Below are 17,712 nucleotides of genomic sequence, written 5' to 3'. Positions count from 1 at the left end.
AGCGGTGCCATTATTAAAGGTGTGCAGTAATATTCATCAGCTAGTGCTGTTACCATGGATTGAATTGTCAACCGTAATATATATTTTTAAAAATGTTGTGCATATTGTAAATACAGGAAACACGGTGGCGAAGTAGGTAGTGCTGTCGCTTGACAGCAAGAGGGTAGCTGGTTCGAGCCTCGGCTGGGTCAGTTGGCGTTTCTGTGTGGAGTTTGCATGTTTTTTTCCTCCAGATGCTCCGGTTTCCCCCACAGTCCAAAGACATGCGGTACAGGTGAATTGGGTAGGCTAAATTGTCCGTAATGTATGAGTGTGTATGGATGTTTCCCAGAGATGGGTTGCGGCTGGAAGGGCGTCTGCTGCGTAAAACATGTGCTGGATAAGTTGGTGGTTCATTCCGCTGTGGCGCCCCTGGATTAATAAAGGGACTAAGCCGAAAAGAAAATGAATGAATCTGAGGTGAATTTTACCTGCAGTTGATCCATGGGCGTAAATTACATTTAACAGTAGGGGGGACAATAAATATAAAATTTCTCATGATCAATTTTTGAAGGGGACACAAATGCACAGTCAAATTTTACTTAGATAAAGATATGTCCCCACAGTGAAAAGTTATCATTATTATTGTTTAGGGAAGGGGTGGGTGGGTCAGTTGGTCAGTCAGAGACAGTAAAGAAGAGCCGTGAGAGATGGAGATGGAATACAGTTGAATTGAACTGTAAATTTTAGGCCAGGAAAATAAAAATACAATACACAAATAACAGGAAGTTCTGATTTATATAAAATGCTTAATCTTGTATGATATATTGGTCAGAATATAGGGGAAAAAGGGTCATACAGAGCTTAATTCAGTATCTGCTCTATTAATCCTTTTTTATTTTGGATCTACTTATAAACGAAGCATCAATTTGGATCATAAAATCACAAGTTGGTTTAAATTTGTTGTGAGAAGCTAAAACTTATGGCGAATAAAAATCTCAAACCTGAATCTGTTAATTAACCTGTCAATTAATACTTCAAAAACACAACAAAACAGATATCATCATCAGCTCAGCCAAAATGAGTCTCAAGATATCAAAAGAATCCAATATTGTGCTTCCCTATTATATTTTGAAGAAAAGAAGTTCTTTTCATTTATTAATCATAATTTATTAATCATAATTTATTGTTAATTTTTTATTAACTCCCATTTAAATAACGGAATATGGCATCATATAAGTTGTTTGTAGTCTGAGTCGTGTTGTGATAATAATAGCTGCAACCATAAGTGCAACCATTTGGCTTCATACCTAAATTGGTGGCAGCACCCATAGTTCAAAATTAATGTGATTTATTTAAAAAATAATGTAAACCTTTCATGAATTATCTACTGTATATTTCAGTAATCGGCATATTTTTGATTATATTAAGCCATACAAGTCTAGCATAACCCTGATATATGTCATTGTTACAGACAAATTGCAAAGGGCATATTCATAAAGTGTGATCCTTCAAACTTTCCCAGTTTCTAATCTGTCCCTCTCAAATATATGTGTTTCAAAGTGTGCATGAATCGTGATATTGTGACATCTTCTTTGTGTAAAAGTTGATAACTTAGATAACATAGATTTCTAGATTTTAAAAAACATGCACAGCTACTGTTTAGTTTTGCGGTTCTTGTATTTCATTTGTCTTTTGTCTTTATGGCTATCTGCTTTTAGCGGTTGGTTCTGATGAACATGCCAGTGGATGAAGACATGTCTGTCCACTTCACCTCCACACTTATGGCTCTCATACGCACCGCACTGGACATTAAAATTGCCCGAGGTTGGCATTACTCATTTATTTCTTTGTGTATTAATAAAAAACACAATATTAGCAAAATGATCATTGTTTAATAGGAGGTGAAGACAGAGGTCAGATGGATGTTGAACTGCAGAAGGAAATCAGTGTCATCTGGCCGCATCTCTCACAGAAATCTCTTGATCTGCTTGTACCCATTCATAAAGGTAAGAGATTTGAGTATGGCAGATTAGAATTTTTTTAAGGTGCTGTATGTAAGTTTTTAACTCTTCTAAAGCATAAAAATACTATATTATGTTTGCAGATATTTAAGAGACATTCCAAGTAAACATTCTTGTTTATCTGAAAAACAATGCTGAAGTCAGATATTCTGTTTTGAAAATGTGTTTTCTGTGCCGGATTGTCTGTTTTTGTTTTGGTTTTTTTCACCCACCCAATGCCAGTTTAGCCAATTATATTTTAGCACCTCAAAATGAGACACAGATTCAGAGTTCCACATGAGGTTATTAATTAGCAAATAATATAAATATTACAAGTGTAAACTTTAGGTGATCAGATTACATTGTAACCACGTGTCCTAACAACACGCTATGTGATGAGATTTGCAGTGATAAGCAGTTTGGCTGTTTGTACCAGACAAAACACCACAGAAATTTAAATACAGCTATTCAGAAGCACAGAATATGCACTCACCCATGTAATGGTAACGTTTATAATCTAATTAACACATATTAAAACTCTTTAACATTATTAAATGTAGATGCTGAATCACTGATATGTGTTGGTTTACACTGAGTTCAATTTCAAACGATTTATTTTATTTTCAAGATCTGCTGCTGCTTTCTGTAGTATGGCAATAAATGTCATTCAAACTCACATTGTTAGCGTTTAACACTGAATAAAGCACATGAGGTGTACCTGAGTTGATCGTTGTCAGTTTGCGCACACACCGAAGAGCGGAGAGCAGGCATGAAGATGGTTGCGCGTTGGGTTTGGTGCGCATGGGGACTGTACCAAAAAGCTGAGGAGCAGGGGTGGAATTCCGGGAGTTTTCCGGGAGACAGACCAATACGGGAGATGAGTCTGAAATACGGTAGACTCCCGGGAAATACGGGAGTGTTGGTAGGTATGGTTTGTTTTGGTCCAGGAATGTAATACATAGTTTAACAACTGGGTGTCAAACTTGCACCTTTAAAGCGGCAGTCATCATATACTCGTCATTCCTTTGTCTTTTGTTATTATAACTATTACACTTCCATATATATATATAACTATTATGAAGCTGGATAACTATTCACTTCCATAGTGTTTGTTTTTTCTACTATGGAAGCCAATTGTTACAGATTTTGAGCTTTCTTCCAAATATGTACTTTTGTTTTCAACACAAGAAAGAAATCCATAGGTTTAAGACCACTTGAGAGAGAGTAAATTGTAAATACCTTTTTTTTTTGGGGTGAACTATCTCTTTAAGTATTGGATTTGAAAAATGCATGTGTTGTACCACTGACATCCCTAAATGTAAACATGTTTTGCACCCTGCAAAGAAATTAGTTTTTTACAAAAAGCAACTCTTTTTTTTCAGCCAGTGACATGACCATTGGGAAGATCTATGCAGCCATGATGATCATGGACTACTACAAGCAGAACAAAGCGAAGAAGCTCCGTCAGCAGCTTGAGGAACAGGTAGAGATGCATGAACTTCTGCAGCACTGTTGGCTAAAGCTTAATAGCTAGATAGATGAAGCTTGAGAGGTAAAAACAGATCAGCTTACAACCTCAGGTCTATTGAATTAGCTTGTTAATCTAGCGTATAACTGTATACAATGGTATTCATTTCAGTAAAGACACATTAATGAATTTTTAAATATAATCTTTATATATCATCGTGCATTTCCTGTAGCTGGTTTTATGGGGTATTGGGACACTGTGTCACTGGTGAGGTTTTGCTGACCATCTGATGTTGTCTTGCAGAAACACGCACCAATGTTCCAACGCATGGATGCATCCTCGCTGCCGCAGGACATCCTCTGCAGTGCCAAGGCTTTGCCATTCCTGACCCACAGTGCAGGATCTGCCCTGTAATTGTACATGTTGTGTGTGTTTGCGTGTGTGCTTATGTAGGCCCTGAATATGTCTATTTTAAAATCTTGATATATTATTATAATATTTTTAACTCATGTGCATCACAACAACAGCATCAGTCCTGATAACTGTCAAAACATTAATAGATAAATAGATATTTATTAAGGATTATAACCTTTTACATTTTAAAATTATTAAATGCTTTAACAAAACAAGCTTGTTTACAAACTGTCACTGCTGTTGTTTTTTTATTTACTATTATTTATTACATTCTTAGATATTTCAAAGATCAGAAACAACTTTACTGTACAGTATGTGCCAAAATAAGACTTTTTTTTTTGTTAAGTTATTTTCATTAGGATTTACAAGGGTTAATATTTTGATCATTGATCGTTTTTTATATTTTCTCAGTGTTCTGGTTAGTTATTTTTTAGTTATTAATAGTTTTTTTTCTTTACTTTTTGCTATTTTTAGTTATTAAATCATTGTTTAGGATGCCAGTGCTTGATCCAAACAAGAATGAGAAATCTTGCTTTGGTAACTGGCTAATGTAAAAGCAATTTAAGGTTTATAGCTGCATTTTTTCAGTTTCATCTTCATTTTATTTCAAGCAATGGCTTTGTTATAGTTATGCTTTTGGTGTTAGATAACAATCACTATGTTTACATGGACATCAGTAATGAAATGATTTGCCTTAATCTGAATAAGACAATAGTATGATTAAGGTGTTTACATGAGTTGCTTTTTGAATGTTTCTTTTATGATCCTGTTTTACGTGTTAGCACATAATTGGATTAACGTCATTGCGTCACCACACTATCCACATTTCCTCCGGAGTTTCGTGTAATTTTGGGTGTTTCATTTTTAATTTGTCAACTTTAACTGCAGTTTGGCACTTTCACTTTCATTCATGCCCCCTGTGGCAAACGAGATATTGGATACGAGTATGAACTGCTGCAAAAGTGTTGCTTTAATGGAATTTGATACCATGCACCAAATGGGAAAAAAACCTCTGCATTTTACGATGCAGGTATCTGTGGTCCTTCACTGACTCGGTAGGTGCAGAGAATAGTGTCTAGAAGCTGGCTAACTATCCTGTTGCCAAATGCAGCAAAAATCCTTCACGACGGTAATTGTTTGATTAAGCTATTTACATGTCTGCACTGCACGTTAATAATGTGACTAAAATCGGCATACTCCACGTCTTAATTCGATTTCTGTTCAGGTCGATGATGACCTTAATTGGATTAATCAAAAAGCGCTGGTTACATGGTAGACTCTTAATCAGAGTATTGTCTTTATCTGATTAACATTTTATTATTGGAGTCCATGAAAATGTACTCACTAATAACTTTGGTCTGCACTTTTCCACCTTAGCTCTTTTAGCCAAAACTTCTGTAGCCAAAACAAATTCCATGTGTGTGTAAAGCACATTTTTTCATTATATACACAGTTGTGAGAAATGCTTAGAAGAGACATATTTATGTGACCGCTTATAAAATTGCTATATATATATATATATATATATATATATATATATATATATATATATATATATATATATATATATATATATATATATATATATATATATTTTTTTTTTTTTTTTTTTTTTTTTTTTTTTTACAAAATATTAAAAACAAATTTTTCATAACATAAAAACTACATATATTATGAAAGATACTTTGTTATTTTATGTATATTTTATATAAATCCTACTTTTAAAAAAACTTGTTCTATTCCCAGCTCAGGGGTCTTGGTCTTTTTGAGTGTATCAGGCAATTTCACACAAAAGGAACTAATTTCTGAGCAAAACAGCAAAACAATGACTAGCTTTTTCCACACCCTATTTTGTTTTGCAAGCCCACATGATTGACTTTGCTCTTTTTCCTCAGCACTCGAGGTGGGTTTGTGGCACTGAGTCCCATCTCTCCCCAAGATCTCTTCATGCAGCCCATGACCCAAGACAGCATGGAGGAGAGGGAGGAATACCAACACCAGTATCACCTGCAGAGCATGGTTTGAGAAACTAAATCCTAAATGCACAAACTAATGCATCTCATCTCTTACATATTAACACAGTAGGCCTTGACATAACTTGCATGACATCTAGGTCATTCATTGTTTACATTGTGTGCACAAAATACCTGATAGCTACTTTATGTTTGGTGAAACATTCAAATTCATCAGCTATTTAAAATTCTCTGACTGTATATAAATTCAGGCTCAAGCTCATCGTTTAATTCCATGGCGGTCTATGAATAATTCATTTTAGAATCAAATGTAAAAGGTAACAGGGTCTGAATACCACATAGCCGAAGACACTGATGCACTGAACGTTTTTGAATAGAACACTGGAACAGAATATTCTTCTAATTTATAATAGTCTCATTTTTTAATACTCTTATTTGTGATTTGCAAAGCACAGACAGTAAATGACAGCATCTGGTCAAGAATACAAGGTTTCATAAGCGTAAAACTTTGGTCAGTTATTTTTTTATTAATTATTATGTCGTTTTTTTTTTTTGAAACACCGAATATAATTTAGTTTTTTTTCAGAACCTCTAAAAAAAGGGGGAAAACATTTGATAAATTGAAATTATGAGATACAAAGTAAAAATGATTAGATAAGGCCATACACTGTAAAAAATGATATGACAAAAAGTCATGATTACAAATGTTTTTATGTTACTTTAACTTACTTACTTTAAGTTAATCAACTACAGCTACACTTTTTAAGTTATGCAAAGTTTAACTTAATATTTTTACTCAGTTTGATTTATATAACTTGATATAAATAGAAAAGTTAATTTTATTCAACAAAAAAAATGTTTTACTACGGTCCTAAGTGGCCATGCGTTAAAATATTTATTCTCTCTTGTTTTGTCATGATCATGACTTAATTATCTCATGATCTTGACATAACAACTCGTTTTCTCGTGATCTTGACATAACAAAAAGTTTTTGCTTTTATTTATGTATTATTATTATTATTATTATTATTATTATTATTATTATTATTATTATAATAATAATAATAATAATTATTATTATTATTATTATTATTATTATTATTATTATTATTATTATTATTATTATTATTATTCTACCTGCATAATATAAATGGGCCACCGATCATTTTTAGATGTACACTCCGGCCTTTAAAACAGAATATACCTAATGTAACTTAATGATTGTTTATGAAGAAGGGGCAGCACGAGTGTTAAGCCTAGAGCGCTGAGTCTGCACCGGTCCTGCCTAACAGCAGACACGCAATCATGCAACACATTAAAAGCTTTCAGAACAGCCACACTAATATGAGCACAAACGCTCGTGCTCATGATTAATATATGTTAATGATTATATTCATGTATATGATTATATATCATTATTTACAGTAATATTCCCTCAACTGGTACCATATTAAAGCAACTCTATATGGCCCAAAATAAGTTGCTGCATGTATGAATTTGATTATGAACAATTATGAAGATCCTGCTTTTCGTTTGATCTTTTCGCAAGTTATTTACAATTACTTTAAAAAGTGAATCCCTGCAAATAATGTGATATGAAGCTGCTGTATGCACATTACCACGGTAAGTATCTGTTGTGTTTATGATGGAGTGGTGATAACGATTAATCTTGATTATTCATTTAAATAATGATCGATCATGGGATTTTGTGGAAATTGACATCCCTAATACAGACCAACTCAGTTATTTTAAGCTCCTGCGCTCCTGCAGCTTAGAGATGCTTGTAACAGACGCGTGGTGCCTCTCTCATATCTATAGCATAACATGTCTAGCTGAACTAAACTAATTTCTCTAAAAACGCCCTAACACTTCTGTACAAGCCTGTGTATTGCACACTTAACTTAGCTCTGTGTTCCCACGGCTATGTGTAACGTTAGGCATTCCTAGGGCATCCAGGCAGAAAAAATAGGTCGTCTGGTCATACATTGGCCAGATATTAATGATAATAATAATAATAATGATAATAATAATAATAATAATAATAATAATAATAATAATAATAATAATAATAATAATAATAATAAGTACATGAATAAATAATACAAAAATAAAAGCAAAAAAAAAGTTGTGATCATGAAAAAAAAAAAATTTATTGTCAAAATCACAAGAAAATTAAGTCGTGATCATGACAAAACAAGAGAGAAAATATATTACTTCTGTAATTTACAGTGTAATTGTGACATTTAAAGTTTTGAAACAATTATAATCACAAAAGTCAAACCTTAACTTTTTATCTTAGAATTTTGAACTTTGTAATTATATTTCATCTCCATTTTTGTGTGGCAAAAATGGTCTTCAATGAATGTTGTCATAAATGTGCCATGTGATTGTGTTGAAAGCTTTATTATTAGAAGGTCATCTGCATGAACATCACTTCTCTGGTTTACCACCTTGCATGATGCTTCTACCTTTCCAGATTTGTCTCCCCCACATTTGCAGCTTTTTTTGCCATCTTTTCATTATGTGTTTTCCGTGCTCGTAACGGAAGTGCTTTTAGAGAGTTGTGTTTTTTGTTTCTTTCTTTTAGAGGTTTGGAAGGGTTTATTGATGTGGTTTTTCAAGGTTAGACTTCTAGGTCAAGATTATATAACCAGTAAGCAGTTACACACAAGCCTAGATGTCTTCCTGTGCTCTTATGTGTCTTATGCTCTTTTTTTCTATCTCTCCTGGTAGCTTTTTTTCTGCTTCTCTCTTATGAGCTGTGATATAACGCTAGGGTTTTTAAGTTGGTTTATGTTTGAATCCCTGTTGTGCAAGAGCGCTTGTGTTTACGCCCAGTATCTGTGGCTTCTGCTTTGAAACGCTCTACACCCCCTATCAGTTGCTCATGCGTATTGGCTACGTGTTTTTGCTCACGACATGTCCTTTTGCCACTTTACTTTTCCTCTATATGGATTCTTTTTGAAAAATAAATTAAAAGGACATTTTGACTTTCGATGTAAACCTTGCTGCATTTCAAGTCTATGTCCTTTTCTGATGATACATAATACACTTGATTCTGTAATTTTAAGTGTATTTTTAAGTAAGGACTGAATGTCTTTCCTCCTCCCCGTTTTTCTCCTCTCTCTAACTGCGTAGGTGCCTGAGCACAAAGAATTTAGCAGTGTGATGTGCCCCACTAGCATGCAGGCTGATCCTCTGCAAGTGCCAGGAAGAGGCGTCTCTATCCGAGCCTCTTCCATGCCTCGCCTGGCGGTAGAGCCACAGGTACTGCCTGTGTTAGTTTAGCCTAGCGCTGCTAACTAGCTGCTTTGTCTAATCATACACTGTGATTAGCATCAGTGTTGGCGTTGGTTGCAAAAACGAAATGGAAGCAGTGGGTAGAAGGCTGTTGTTTGTCATTTGGTGGGACTGTGATCGCAATGCTTTCTGGAAACGTTACCTAAAACCAACTTCTGGTGTGTTTATCTTGCAGTAATTTCAAATATTAAAATGTAATCCTAGTTATAAAAAGATCAATTATGGTAAAACATTTTTTATTAAATTATGGAATTAAATAATAATTCAAATAACAAATTATATACAGTAGGCTACATTGATATTTTAAAGACAATCACTTATACTGTTATTATTATTGTTATTATTGCAAATTTATTAAAAATAAAAAACTTGAAAAATCACATGTACAGAAGTATTCACAGCCTTTGTCGTGAAGCTCTAAATTGAGCTCAGGTACATTCTGTTTCCACTGATCATTCTTGAGATGTTTCAGCAGCTTAATTGGAGTTCACCTGTGGTAAATTCAGTTGATGGGACATGATTTGAAGAGGCATACACCTGTCTATATAAGGTCCCAGGGTTGACAGTGCATGTCAAAGCACAAATCAAGCATGAAGTCAAATGAATTGTCTGTAGACCTCCGAGACAGGATTATCTTAATGCACAAGGCTGGGGAAGGTTACAGAAAAATTTCTGCTGCTCTGAAAGTTCCAATAAGCACAGTGGCCTCCATCATCCGTTAGTGGAAGGTGCTTGGAACCACCTGAACTCTTCCTAGAGCTGGCCGGCCATCTAAGCTGAGGGATCGGGGGAGAAGGGTCTTAGTCAGGGAGGAAGTCAATATCCTGATGGTCACTCTGTCTGAGCTCTAGCGTTCTTCTGTTAAGAGAGAAGAACCTTACAGAAGGACAACCATCTGTGCAGCAATCCACCAATCAGGTCTGTATGGTAGAGTGGCCAGACGAAAACCACTCCCTGCCTGGAATTTGCCAAAAGGCATCTGAAGGACTCTCAGACCATAAGAAACAAATTTCTGATGAGACTAAAATTGAACACTTTGGAGTGAATGCCAGCTGTTACGTTTGGAGAAAATCAGGCACCGCTCATCACCATGCAAATACCATCCCTACAGTGAAGCATGGTGGTGGCAGCATCATGCTGTGGGGATGTTTTTCAGCAGCAGGAACTGGAAGACTAGTCAGGATAGAGGGAAAGATGATTGTAGCGATGTACAAAGACATCCTGAATGAAAACCTGCCTCAGAGTGTATTGAGCAAAGGCTGTAAATACTGATGTACATGTGATTTTTCAGCTTTTTTATTTGTAATAAATTTGCAACAATTTAAAAAAATCTTTTTTCACATTGTCATTATGGGGTATTGTGTGTCGAATTTAGAGGAAATAAATGAATTTATCCATTTTGGAATCAGGCTGTAACATGAAAAATGTGGAAAAAGTGAAGCGCTATGAATACTTTCTGGATGCACTATATATATATATATATATATATATATATATATATATATATATATATATATATATATATATATATATATATGGGAATTATGGGAGGTGGTAGTTGCCTTAATTAGAACCTAGGTCAGAAAAATTGTTTATCGAAATCCATTTCATTTACATCATGTAGTCTTTTGTAATGTAATGTAATGTATGTACGGTTTCAAAGAGAGTGAACATCTTTCAGCATAACATAATATTTGTGTTTGTGTGTGGCTGTTTGCTGATCTGTATGTGCTTTTGGGCTTTGTATGGATCTTCTGTTTGTTTTCTGTATGTATTTGTGTAATGCACATGTACAACAGGCATCTTCAGAGAGCAAACTGATGAAACGCTCATTCTCCACCATCGGGGATCAGTGTGTAAATGGTGACTGGCAGGAAGAGTTCTCTCTGGAGAGAGTGAGTCCCGACCGGCTGGAGAGACCCAGGCAAAGAAGTTTCAGAGGTCAGTTTGCGTTAAAGGATGCAGTCGGTACTAAAATTGAAAAGAAAAGTAATCTTTGTATTGTATCAATTCAGTTGATCTTTATTTCTATAGCACTTTTACAATGTAGATATCAAAGCAACTTAACATAGAAGTTCTAGTAAATTGAAACTGTGTCGGTCCAGTTTTCAGAGTTCAGTTTAGTTTAAATTTCACTGCTGAAAGTCCAAACACTAAAGAGCAAATCCATCATTGCGCAGCTCCACAAGTCCCAAATCAAGCAAGCCAGTGGCAACTGTGGCGAGGAACAAACTTCACCAGTTGACGAAAGTAAAAGGAAAAAACCTTGAGAGAAATCAGGCTCAGTTGGGCATGACCATCAATGTGCATGTGTTCTGTGTTGATTCCACGTTTTTGTTTTAACATGTGCTTATGTCTGTGCATGTGCAGGTGTCAGGTCAAACCTGCGGGAGCCAGTGGACAAAGAGAGAGGACGGTCTAAAGAACGAAGACACCTGCTATCTCCAGATGTTTCTCGCTGCAACTCAGAGGAAAGGAGTCAGTCTCAGGAGAGACGTCATTCTCCATCTCCCAGTGAGGGGAGGAAGCACACAGCTCTCAGACAGGTGAGGATGCAAACACGTGCACACACACTGGAGGTGTCATTTTCCACAAATTCCCATGATAAATCATCATTTAATGATCAGTTCATTGAATTGTAAAATCAAATAATCATTAAAGATCATTAATGCAAGCATCCTCACAAAAGGGAAAATGTTTTAGCGTAAATTAATGGCTTGTAGGATTGTAAAAAATAATCATTGATTAATAATTTAACAGAACCCTTAATGGTGCATTGTACATCTGTCCATATACCATATGCAAATAGTTTTTGTTACTGTAAGTACCAAATTTTCTTCCTAAATGTGCATAGGATATTTTATTAAAGGAAAAAAAGGGCCAGCATTTATTTATGAATGTGTTTATTTGTTATTTTAACTTCATCAGTCTGTACATACCTCACAATTTTATTTTACCATGCTTGTCTTGAATCCATTTTATTGTTTTACATTGTTGTCATGGTTTGGGCATCTTCCTGTTAAGAATAAAAACACACAAAATCAAATAGTTAAGTGGTCTAGTAAGCTGACTGGGGTGTCACACGTTGTGTGTGCATGTGTGTGTCTGTGTGTGCGTGCGTGTGTTTCCTACCAACAAACCTGCCTAAACAAGTTACGTTAAGGCAAATCAAAATCAAAAAGTTACGAATTGCTCACATCATTCAAAAGAAAAGGTCCACATTGTCCCCCAAATAATGTCAACAGACTGGACTGTCTTAGCAACTGGCTGAATGTAAAGGAGGACCAAGCAAAATTGTTTCTACTTTATAATTAATGTTCTCAACTCACAGCAATACAACTTTACAATGAGTACAATTGTTTGTATTCAATTCTTTATTGTTATTATCATTTTCTATTTTCCATATTTGCAATGCCTGTATTTTGGCATTTTTTGCAGTCCACTTAGATTACAACTTGGACATACATTTGTTCTTTATTGGCATTGATTATTTTGAAATTCAAAAGTCCTTAACATACCTGTGTTTTTATTTCTGTAATAAATATGGCTGTCAAGCAGGATCTTGATGGTTTATTGTGGGTGTGTTGTTTACATGAAGAAATCTGTGTTACAAGTTAAACAAAAATTCTAATAAACAATTATATTTTGAATTTAAATAGTTTTTGTCTTGCGTTTACATTAATTTTACATTTGAATAGCCAAAATCACAATCACAATATATATATATATATATATATATATATATATATATATATATATATATATATATATATATATATATATATATATATATATATTTCATTGAGTTTTTGTTTTTTTAAAACAAAACTCTCTTGTATGTCTTTAAATGTCATGTATGTCTTATTTTTCATCCATCACCTCATTGCTTATACAGTTGAAGTCAGAATTATTAAACCCCCTTTCATTTTTTTTTTTTGCTTTTTTAAATATTTTCCAAATGATTGACAGAGAAATCCAATTTTCACAGTATGTCTGATAATGTTTTTTTCTTCTGGAGAATATCTTATATGTTTTATTTCGGCTAGAATAAAAGCAGTTTTTAGTTTTTTAAACAACATTTTAAGGTCAAAATTATTAGCCTCTTAAAGCTATATATTTTTTCGATTGTCTACAGAACAAACCATCATTATACAATAACTTGCCTAATTACTCTAACCTGCCTAGTTAACCTAATTATCCTAGTTAAGCCTTTAAGTAACACTTTAAGCTGTATAGAAGTGTCTTTAAATAATATTTTACTAGAAATATTTCCTGTCATCATGGCAAAGATAAAATAAATCAGTTATTAGAAATGAGTTATTAAAACTATTTTGTTTAGAAATGTGTTAAAAAAAATCTTCTCTCCGTTAAACAGAAATTAAGGAAAAAAATAAACAGGGGGGCTAATAATTCAGGGGGGCTAATAATTCTAACTTCAACTGTATTTACCCACAAATCTTTTCTTGTCCCTGTAGGGAAATAATACAGGCAGCCCTATTGCCTCCACGTCTGATTCAGGGACGCCTCGAGGACGGCGCCAACTCCCACAGACACCTTCTCGCCCTCGGCCCCATATCTCCTACTCTCCTTTAGTGTGCCGTGCCCATCCCGTACCAGGGGATGGTCTGTCACGAGCTCCACCCACAGAGGAAGGAGAGGAGCCCACTGCAACTGGTCCAGGCACCGCCATGGCCCACTCTACCCCTCACCGCTACATCTCAGAGCCCTACCTGCCACTGCAGGAGGACGTCAACAGTCCAGACTCTAGTGGTGTGGAGGAGACTCTCACTTTTGAGGCTGCAATAGCAACTAGCCTGGGCCGCTCTAATACCATTAGCTCGGCGCCACAGCTACGCCACTCCTGGCAGGTGCCTAATGGACATTTCCGCAAACGACTAGCACAAGCCACAGCTGGGACGTCTGGCTGTGAGCTTCTCAGTGACACCGATGAAGATGACCGCTGTTAGGGGCAAATTTGGTGTCACCATAAGGGGCTGGATTGATGCCTCTGAACTTTGTGCCTCAATCCAAGGAAAATATGCCTGTGTGTGTTTATTTGTGTGTCTGTGAATGTGGAGATGTGTGAAACGCTGAAATGATCAAGTCCTAGCATGAGCACACTGTGGTTTAGGATCAGGTTTGTGCCCTTACTCTTTTTTTGGGCCATTCCCAAATGTGCTCAGGTTTCCAACCTTGACATACTGAGACACCCCCATCAGCAGAAGACATGAAAAAGGCAGTGTTTACATGGTTCTTTCCTAACATAGTATACATATATATAGCAACGTACATGTAAAAACGATGTCTTCTTGATTTTCAGAGGCTGATGGGCAGAGAGCAGATGCGTAGCCAGAGCTTTGGCATCCAGATGGTTTAACTACCTGTGTTGTTGGTTCATTTAGGAGGTACACACTCATGCACACACATATCAAATACACACACTCAGACCACAGGCAACGATGTTCAGTCTGTCTATGACAGGAGGTAAAAAACCCCTTTAACTGCATATCAAAATAATGACTGACATTCCATGAAGGGAACGGAGATGTGAAGGGCCTGATGAATAGTGCATGACATTTAATGCAAGTGCATCCAGGTGATGTCCTGGCCTTTAACAATAGAGTCCATATAGAGGACTCGTGTATATATGTAAATATTACAAATCCAGTATATGTACTGAGAAGTCTTAAAGCCATGTTTTCTGTAAAGAGCCTAAATTGTCTTAAAGATGTTATCTTTTGTGACATGATGATCCTGTCCTATCTATTTGTAATGCAGACTATTTGAAATGGATATGATTCACATGCTCCATGTTATTTTTGTTTAGACTTTAGATTTTTGTCCAATTTCTATTTTTTATATCAAGGCAAATCCAAATATTTCTTGGCCCTTAGGAAATCTTCAAAATGTCTCTTTTAGGTGAATTTCGCAGAGCATGTCAGGGTCACTATTTCACTCCAGAAACATGAGGACATGTTTTGACATGGAAAATTATGCTCATTTAGTTATTATATATTTTTGCAATGCAACATGTATTATTTTATTTATACAGTAAATGCAGAAAACAAAATATGCTGTATAAGTAAGTAATGTGTATTTATTCATTAATTTTCCTTTCGACTTAGTCCCTCTAATAATCTAGGGTTGCCACAGCGGAATGAACCGCCAACCTATCTAGCATATGTTTTGCGCAGCGGCTGCCCTTCCGGCTACAACCCATCACTGGGAAACATCCATACACACTCATTCACACACACACACACACACTACGGACAATTTAGCCTACCCAATTCACCTGTGGGGGAAACCAGAGCACCTGGAGGAAACCCACGCGAAGACGGGAAGAACATGCAAACTCCACACAGAAATGCCAACTGACCCAGCCGAGGCTCGAACCAGCAACCTTTTTGCTGTGAGGCGATCTTGCTACCCACTGCGCCACCGTGCAGCCCATGTGTTTTTATATAGCGCATTTATTGTGTATGGTCATACACCCAAAGCGCTTCACAATCATTAGGGAGGTCTCTCCACACCACCACCAGAGTGCAGCATCCACTTGGATGATGCGACTACAGCCACAGGACAACGCCACCACCCACCAGCTATTGGTGGAGTGGAGAGACAGTGATAGAGGATGGGGATGATTAGGGGGCAATAATCGTAAGGGCCGATGTAGGGAATTTGGCCCCCTGCTGGCCTGACTAACACCACTTCCAGCAGCAGCCTAGTTTTCCCATGAGGTCTCCCATCCAGGTACTGACCAGGCTCATCCCTGCTTAGCTTCAGTGAGTAACCGGTCTTGGGCAGCAGGGTGAAATGGCTGTGAGCTATTGCAAAATAAAAGGGTGCGTACTATTATTCTTATGAGAAAAAACATCTGTATTCGTTCACTGTAAAACCTGTTAAGTTAATTGTCGCAAACCATTTAAGATTTATAACAATATGGTTTGAGTACTAAAAACTATTTGATTATGACTATCTATAGAGTCATATACACATATATTATTGTTGTCAAACTTCTAGAGTATTAGTACTGTAACTTAAACATTTTCATTTCAGTTATCAAATAAGTCAACAAATTAAGTCCAAACAACTACATAGCTACTCGAAAGGTCTGGTATTGCTCCTAGTTTTAGAGTTGTTAACACAAGAAATATAATTAATTAATTCATACCCATTCGTTTTGAGTTCTGCTTAATATAATATTTCAGCTTAGTGCCTTTATTAATCAGGGGTCGCCACAGCATGAACTGCCAACTTATTTAGCATATGTTTTACGCAGCGGATGCCCTTCCAGCTGCAACACATCCCTGGGAAACATCCATACACGCTCATTCACACACATACACTATGGCCAATTTATCTCACCCAATCCACCTATACCACATATTTTTGGACTGTGGGGGAAACCGGAGCACCCGGAGGAAACCCACGCGAACACGGGGAGAACATGCAAACTCCACACAGAAATGCCAACTGACTGGTTCGAACCAGCTACCTTCTTTCTGTGAGGCTATTGTACTATCCACTGTGCCACCATGCTGCCGCTAACTTATTTCATTTAGTGATTTTGACTGTTAGATTTTACAGTGTTGCAGTAATGAGAACTTGGAGGAAATTTTAATAATGTCACAATAAAATGATCAGCAATCTAGTTCCTATGCGTACTATAATTTCAGAAGAACTACAACAATAAAAAAAGCCTGGGTAAAATATGACCTAGACATGTTTCAGTGTGATTCACCTCTGTATTTTGATTGATAGAATTGGAAAGCAGTTACAAATAACCTTTTTCTCTTTGTAATTTTTACTGTGAATTTACATAGTTTGTAGTTTAAGTTAGGAACTCAACAAGTCCTGGATTCCCCTCTCATGTGCTTGGTATAGCAGAAATTCTGAATGTTCGTTTAGCCTGAATATGGTTGAGTTGGAATTGAAATGTAGATGTAGGAAATGGACGTAAAGTATAATATTAGTCTTCAGAGTATCATAGCCAAAGTAAGGAACTGATTTCATTGGTTTCCCAAGATGCCACCACGGACTGTCTTCTCTCTCGATTCCACACAAGAAAATACTAAGAAAATCAAAAAGATAATTGCATAGCTTTTTTTTTTTTTTTGTTACTTAATAAAAACACTTTGGTTAGTTTCTTTATATCCAGCATCTTAATAAAAGCATCCGTTTCCCCTAAAGAGAATTTCTGTATCATGTGTTGTGTTGTATTTGTTTTCTTGACATGTTTCTGAATGTGAATAGAGAGTATTTGGTACTTGTTCTTCATGGCCTGCTGGGGGTCACTGCATTGTGAATTATATGAAATAAAAAAAGATTCCCGTTGCAGCTCAGTCTCTGCTTCCTAAATCTTATTACCGATGTTTTGTTTGGCTTTTTAAACAGTTTGTACTTGATGCTGGGCCCTGTTTCAGTGACTAGAGATGATGCTGTTTTCAGTCAGCTCTGAGGGTGTTAAACACTATTTCTTCTCTCCTATATGGCTCTATTGGCAGTATCACGGTTATTTATAAACTCTATTTCAAAACTGTGAGATTCTCTATAGCGCTTCAGCTTCGTGTTG

The 17,712-nt window shown here is 36.0% G+C and overlaps 1 protein-coding gene across 1 annotated transcript in view; it reads left to right on the top strand.

Moving 5' to 3' along the window:
• LOC130233740 (probable voltage-dependent R-type calcium channel subunit alpha-1E) overlaps positions 1-16,107 on the top strand; it is a 124,414-nt gene extending 108,307 nt beyond the window's left edge. The window contains exons 39-47 of the mRNA XM_056463919.1: positions 1,701-1,806; positions 1,881-1,988; positions 3,365-3,465; positions 3,754-3,860; positions 5,760-5,883; positions 8,976-9,104; positions 10,937-11,078; positions 11,508-11,683; positions 13,613-16,107. Coding sequence (XP_056319894.1) covers positions 1,701-1,806; positions 1,881-1,988; positions 3,365-3,465; positions 3,754-3,860; positions 5,760-5,883; positions 8,976-9,104; positions 10,937-11,078; positions 11,508-11,683; positions 13,613-14,104 — 1,485 coding nt within the window. The 3' untranslated portion in view covers positions 14,105-16,107. The remainder of the gene's footprint in view (positions 1-1,700; positions 1,807-1,880; positions 1,989-3,364; positions 3,466-3,753; positions 3,861-5,759; positions 5,884-8,975; positions 9,105-10,936; positions 11,079-11,507; positions 11,684-13,612) is intronic.
• Positions 16,108-17,712: the final 1,605 nt, after the last annotated feature.

Source organism: Danio aesculapii, chromosome 8 (assembly GCF_903798145.1).
Source record: "Danio aesculapii chromosome 8, fDanAes4.1, whole genome shotgun sequence".
NCBI classification, from domain to species: Eukaryota; Metazoa; Chordata; class Actinopteri; order Cypriniformes; family Danionidae; genus Danio; species Danio aesculapii.
The sequence above is the reverse complement of the archived record's forward strand: the minus strand, read 5'-3'. Positions and strand labels throughout refer to the sequence as shown.